This window comes from Ipomoea triloba, chromosome 4, assembly GCF_003576645.1.
Source record: "Ipomoea triloba cultivar NCNSP0323 chromosome 4, ASM357664v1".
Taxonomy (NCBI): domain Eukaryota; kingdom Viridiplantae; phylum Streptophyta; class Magnoliopsida; order Solanales; family Convolvulaceae; genus Ipomoea; species Ipomoea triloba.
In genome coordinates, this window is record NC_044919.1 from 9,626,476 (window position 1) to 9,634,075 (window position 7,600).

Consider the following 7,600-nt stretch of genomic DNA (forward strand, 5'->3'; position numbering starts at 1 on the left):
ATCATGATCTACCTAGTATTGTGAACCATGGTTCAAAAATAACTTACATTTTATACCTGCGGTCAACCGTTGATATACCTGTAAACAAACACATTCTATACATGTAGTTAACTGTTTATGTACTTATAAACAAATTGAAGTCACATAAACACATAAACGGTTAACTACAGGTATAAAATAGGTTAACTTGGGAAATTATTACCTGCGGGTATAGAAGATATAACAATTGTTGTATGTACATAATATGTTAACTACAAACAGACATGACTTTGGCCGATGGCATAAATTGCCTCTTTGTAGTATATTGTACCTTGCAAAGAATTGTATGGTAGACCTTGAGATCCACAGTAGAGAAGCTTGCACTCACAACTTCAGCACCTTCTTCTTCAAGAATCCGAATGACTTTATGCATCTTCACCTTCTTGTTCTCCGATCCACACACTATATTTATCTCCAACAATGTTTCACCTGCGTCACTTTCTTTCACGGTTACTTCAACTGGTACTTGTAGACTATCCATTCTTGCTTTCAGCTCATTAATGTTTTTCTCTAGTTGTTTGATGTAGTCAGTGGCTCGATCCAACAAGTCCAACTCCGACGATTTTTCCTTTCCCTGTAGTACCTCAACAACAAATCATTCATAAATAATCTGAAGCCCTAATAAAATGTCATTAATTATTTCAACAAAAAATTAAACATATAGATTGGGATCATAAGAAATGGTTTTAGATTTGAAATTGCTAAAACTCATCAACTATACCAGAGAGTTTTCACCAGAGACGACGAGAGAGGAGAGCTGATCATAAAGACCTTTCAATTTCTGCCTCCGTTGTTTCTCAACCAAATGCCGCCCAGCTTTTGTTCTTCGGAAGCTAGGGTTAGTCTCCATGTTTTTTTTCCTTAAGATAATACCTCCACATGTGTATATATATAGGCTTAAAATGGCTATCATATCGTCAAGTGTACAGAACCCAGAAAAGTACAGGTCAATTATACTGCAAGATTGATGTGGATAGGAGCACTTTTTGAATAATGCACATGTGTATACATACGTCAACTGCCGTGATTAAGTGCATTACTGATCACAGTTATTAGACAAATTGTATATATGTATTAATGTATAATCAACTATATATATCACCAAAGACCTTGTGGTCTAGTGTCACCCGGTGTCCCGGAAAACACTCTTACATGGATGATGGGAGTGGGTTCAAGCCTTTAGTGAAGGCAACTGTTTACTCTTTGTGTTTCAATAGGTTGAGAAAGTAGCTATGCCAATAAAGTTAGGCTCTTAACCTGGATTAAAAAAATGTTTGTTCAAATTAAATAGTTCATATTATTATTTTTCATACTTTACCCCCTATTATATCGATTACTTTTTGCATTCCGTCAGTGTAAACTTTAGTAACAGAATATTACGTTAAGTATTTATTATTAACTTATTCATTGATTTTCATAAGAAAGGTCTTAAGTTCAAACCTCATCCCAATAAAAATTGACATAATTGTTAAACATATACTATGAATATGTTAGGGTGTATTAAAAAAAATACAATATAAAATTTAACATGAACTTTAATTTGGTCAATTAATTAGAATATAATCACGCATTGGGCATTGATGAAACGGTACACCTAATTTACGCTATATATTCAACACATATGAGAAATTATGCCTATTATCATTGTCTTTTTGAGGAAGGAGGATTTTGTTCTGTGTTTGAAGGTGCACTGTGCCAAGGCACGAAAATTGCAATGACGCACACTAGGGGATTAGATTAAATCAAGGATTCATTTCTGGCGGAAGTGGCAACAAGAGAAAGCATGGATCAAGACTATGTTGCTAAAATTATGCTTGGGTACTATCTAGTGAGATGTTTCCATCTAAAACTGCTATTGCACCAGTTAATTTTATAAAAAAAATTATGCCACAGGTCATAGTTATTCATTCTTAGCTTGAAATATTTACTTTTATGAAAAATTTGATAATCTTGCATTGATATATGTTAGGATACCGCATGATATTTTTCTGAAAGACTAATTTAAAAATACACATTGGACATTGAACTATTCGCGCAATGCGCGGGGTAACTAGTATATATATATATACTAATAAGAGTCAATAAAATTATTAAGCCTATAATGGGAACTGAAAATGTCAGTCCAATTATTTGATGAAATGAATAGTTCAGCTTATTTTGATTTTAGTATTTTTTTCATACTTTACCCTCTGTTATATCATTTACTTTTCCTAAATACTCGGTTAATGTAAACTTTAGTAACTGAATATTTCGTTAAATATTTATTATTTTTAACTTACTCATTGATTTTCATAAAGAATGTTTTAGGTTTGAATCTCATCACAATCAAAGTTGGCATAATTTTGAACATATACTATAAATATGTTGGAGTGTATTAAAAAAATACAATATAATATAAAATTTAACATGAATTTTGGTCAATTAATTAGTCAAACTATATACATAGCATTCAAAGTGGAGCATCAAAGATTACAAATAAGAAACTTTGAAAATCATTTTCTTGCATTTTTAAACAAATCTATGTTATGTTTTTTTTTCCCTTTTTTTTCGTTCAATTAATCTTCTTTTGATTATTTAAAACAATACTCAATATTTTAATTATGTTTTTTGCATTGTTAGAATGATTTATACCATTATGATATTAATAATTTTTGTCTGTATTTCTATAATAGTAACATTATAAATTACTTTACAATATTGTACAATTAATTTTTTTTATCTAGCATATTTGTTGTTAGTGGGTGGGAGTAGCGATCGGACGGGGGGCGATATTTTTAGAGTAACAAACCATATATATAAAAGGTATAATCATAATATAATTGTATATTTAAATGTAGGGAACTCGAGTTTAAGTAATAGTGTTTGATCACGACATTAGAATGTATGATATCATCACTCTACAGACTAACTCATGTTATACTATTTCAAATGCTATTGTCAAACCTGCGCAGCCTAACTACAAAGTTGTTGATCAGAAATACAACCACACATGGACTTTAAATGGTAGGACCATTGTCCAAACAATTGATAATGATGACACCTCACGAACTTCAGTTGAATAAGTTTACACAACATTCTCAAAATTTTATTAATGCATGAAAACTTCTAAAGAAATTTTACTATATCATTATAACAATATCTATTGTAACCATATATTTCAAATTATTTATCTTCATCCTCTATTAACGACAACAGTAGCAATTGTATTTGGCAAACTCTCAAAATAATTTGTCTTAACAACGAATGAAATTAAAAAATTAATGACTTCATTATATTGTTGTTGATGAAAAGTAAGTTTACCCCTCTATTACTCTTATTAAATTAAAATAAATTAGTAGATATAACAAAAAATAATATATATACATTTGTTTAATTTAAAATTAGATGTCTACCATGCCTTTTTCTCTAATGGTTAGAGAATCTACTCAATTGCAGAAAATTAGGTGCATTAATCATCAATGACCACAGTAATCAGATAAATTATATTCTAATCCAAAGTTGATACATAGAAATAATTATGAAAACAAGAAGAAGAACAATAATAAAGAGTTAATCATTTGAACGTCAGTTCGTCTCAGGTGTGAATCAAGAGCTACAGTATATTTATGGGATTAACTGTGAAATGAACTTAATACTGTCTCAAAGCGCACTACAGTTAATACATTAAACAAATTCCATTTAAAATTGGATTTGATCTCTACATTCTTCAAGTCCATTTTGTTGAATTATAAGTCAAAAATTTTGAAAAAATAATATTAATGTTGTGGCTCCCTACGGAATTCCTTTTTTGTTTTGTTTTGCTTTTTTTTTTTTAAAAAAAAAATTTTTTTAAAGAAATTGACCAAGGAACAATGCCTATATGGCTTTAATTATGTCAGTCATTACCTCCTAATTTTACTTGCAAGCTAAGTTTCAAACAGTCATGTCCATATGTAATACTCTTTTCGTTCCATTTTTTTTAAGTCCAATTAAACTAAATGGACTTGATTGAAGTTATTTATAATTTAATTTTGGGAAAATGGCATCTTTAGTCCCTGAGTTATAGGGGTAGTGTAGACTCAGTCCCTGAGTTATGGCTGTATGCGAGTTTAGTCCCTCAGTTATTCGCAAAGTGGCGAGTTTAGTCCCTGGCCATTAAATTTGACGAAAAAATTTAAAAATATTCAAAATTTGAGGGGTAAAATAGGAAATTCACATTTTATTATTCTTCTTATATCAAAACCACTTTTACAACATTATTTTTCACTTCTTAGCCTAATTATTTTCAAGATTTTTCATTTTTAAAAGCATTTTAATAACTTTCAAATGACTTGTTAGGAACCTGACTCTCGTATAACACACTTAAAACTTAGCACAAATAAAGAAATGCATGATCATTGTATTTAGGTGTATGAAACACACTATCCTAACAAGTTTTTATCTTTTTACTAAGCAACAAATGTAATAAAATTAAAACTTTTGAGATAGGATAGTGTGTAAAAAAATCTCAAAAGTTTTAATTTTATTACCTTTGTTGCTTAGTAAAAAGATAAAAACTTGTTAGGATAGTGTGTTTCATACACCTAAATACAATGATCATGCATTTCTTTGTTTGTGCTAAGTTTTAAAATACAATGATCATGCATTTCTTTGTTTGTGCTAAGTTTTAAGTGTGTTATACGAGAGTCATCTTTGTTTGTGCTAAGTTTTAAGTGTGTTATACGAGAGTCAGGTTCCTAACAACTAAGTTTTAAGTGTGTTATACGAGAGTCAGGTTCCTAACAAATCATTTGAAAGTTATTAAAATGTTTGTAAAATTGAAGAATCTTGAAAATAATTAGGATAAGAAGTGAAAAATAATATTGTAAAAGTGGTTTTATATAAGAAGAAGAATAAAATGTGAATTTCCTATTTTATCCCTCAAATTTTGAATATTTTTTAATTTTTTCGTCAAATTTAATGGTCAGGGACTAAACTCGCCACTTCGCGAATAACTGAGGGACTAAACTCGCATACACCCATAACTCAGGGACTGAGTTTACACTACCCCTATAACTCAGGGACTAAAAATGTCATTTTCCCTTTAATTTTCTAATAGTTAATTTAGTGTAGGTTCAAAATATTTATATATTTTGAAAATCTATCAAGATCCCGTTTGATTCGTGAAAAAAATATTTAAGAGGATATATAATTGAAATCCGACGGAAAAGATATTACTAGCAGGAAGATTGATTCCATTGTTTGATTAATAAAAAAAAATACTAGGAATATAATATTAATTCTGATGTTTGGTTGAATTGAGATTATAATAATAAGGAATAATGAGTATAAAAACTAAAATATTATACACAATGGGGGTGTTTGGTTATTGACTTATCAACCAAAAAATGGCTGATTTGAGTATTTGACTAAGAATAGCTTATTGACCAGTTAAAAATTAAAGTTGTTCTTGAGTGTTTGGGAAATGACTTATTGGTTTGGCTGATTGGACCAATCAGCCAAATTACAAAACGTTGGTGTTGGCAGCGTTTCTCCTCAACTTCTTGAAATTTATTTGTAAAATGACATCTCTCCACCAACCTGTACGTCCTGTGTGTGTGTTTGACTCGGAGAAAGTAGACAAATTTAAGAAATCTCTTCCTCCAGGTTTGAGTGTTCAAGATCTGTGAAAGGGCTGTTCTCAAAAAAAAAGAAAAAACAAAAAAAAAAAAACAAAAAAAGACCTGTGAAGGGCTTCATCACCAGTAGTATTACCTTTGAAGGGCTATTTTTCTTTATTGTTTTCATTGAAGCAATCCATTGTTCCTCTTCTCCTTTTGGCGTCTGATCTGGTGTAGAAGAAATGGGTAGGGATTTGGTTTACAAATGGGTGTGGGTTTGGATCAAAAGGTTAATAATAATAATAATAATAATAATAATAATAATAATAAAGTACGGGTGGCAGGTTTAAGCTTATTTAATAATAATAATAATAATAATAGTAATAATAATAATAATAATAAGTTGTAAATGTACCTAAAGAATTATTAAAAGCCAAAGACCTTGTGGTCTAGTAGCACCCTGTGTCCTAATTTACACTCTTACATGGATGATGGGAGTGGGTTCGAGCCTTAGTGGATGCATATACTACATTGTAACAGAGTCAGTTGTTCTACAATTAGCTTGTCAATAAACAGCAGTTAATTTATCAATCACTTTTAATTAGCTGGTCAATTCATTTACATAATCAGTTATTAGTTAACCCAACTAGCTACCAGTTATCAATTAGCTAATAATAATAAAAAGTAACAAAGACAAAATTTTCCAACCATTTGATATATACTTTCTTCCAACTCCTATGGAAAACATGACGCATGCCATGATTAAGTGCATTAATCATCAGTGACGACTGTAATCAGATAAATTATATGCTAATCCAAAGTTAATTACGACGACGACAACAAGTCAACAAAAGTAGAGTTAATCATTTCAATGCCACTTCAATTCTGTCCCGTGATTCCCTCTCTCTAGCTTGATTCACACATAACACGTCCATCTGCGCAAATTATATTGTGGACCATGGTCATGACTGATACAACAATTGTGTTGAACGGATACTACAGTTGTGTTGAAAGGAAATTGCAGTTGCGCGAAACAGAAGTTTTTCATCCGTTCAACACAAATGCAGTATCATTTCAACACAATTGCAGCATCCATTCAACACAGCTGCAGTTTCAGACAGATGGCACGACCTCTGTTCCGCGCAACTGCAGTTCCCTTTCAATACAACTGCAGTTCACTTTCAACACAATTGCAGTATCAGTTCAACACAACTACAGTATCAACCATGATCCATGGTCCACGGTATAATGACCTGTGATAATTCATTTTCAGCCCTTTTTTATTAAAATATTCTCATTTGGTTCTAGCATTGTTGTGACAATGACCATTTTTAGTTCTTTATTAACAAAATCGTTGAAATATCGTTTAATACAAATACATTTTAATCTTTTTATACAAAGTATGTTGAACCGCTATATTTTTTTATATTTACTTTTTTGAAAACTTCAATAATTGAAGGCCGAAATGTTCTTGTATTTAACGATATTTAAACTATTTTGTTGATAAATGACAAAAAATGGTCATAACACAATAATACTAGGACCAAAAGTATATGTTCTAATAAAAAAGACTAAAAGTAGATTGACACCTATAAATCTGGAACCAAAAATGAAATTAACTCTATTAAGATATGACAATAAATAAATAAATAAGCATATATATATATATATATATAGATTTTGGTTCAGGTGCGGCCGTGCTCTCCCGTGCGGTCGTGCGGTCACAAACCACTTAATGTTACGAAATACACCACTCAATGTTAAGAAACACACCACAATGAAATACAATGAAACACACCACAATATTAAGAAATACACCACAGTGCATATTTGTGTGGTGTGTTTCTTAACATTGAGTGGTGTATTTCGTAACATTGAGTGGTGTGAACCGCACAGCCGCACGGGAGAGCACGGCCACACCTGAACATGACCCTATATATATATATATATATATATATATATATATATATATATATATATAT

General features: G+C 30.6%; 1 protein-coding gene across 1 annotated transcript; it reads right to left on the reverse strand.

Moving 5' to 3' along the window:
• Nucleotides 1–222: 222 nt before the first annotated feature.
• LOC116015758 (transcription factor bHLH167-like) lies at nucleotides 223–889 on the reverse strand. Its single transcript, XM_031255931.1, has 2 exons — nucleotides 761–889; nucleotides 223–613 (listed from the first exon to the last, which is right to left on the reverse strand). The coding sequence occupies exons 1-2, from the start codon at nucleotides 887–889 to the stop codon at nucleotides 248–250; spliced, it is 495 nt and encodes a 164-aa protein (XP_031111791.1). The 3' UTR covers nucleotides 223–247.
• Between the last annotated feature and the right edge of the window lie 6,711 nt (nucleotides 890–7,600).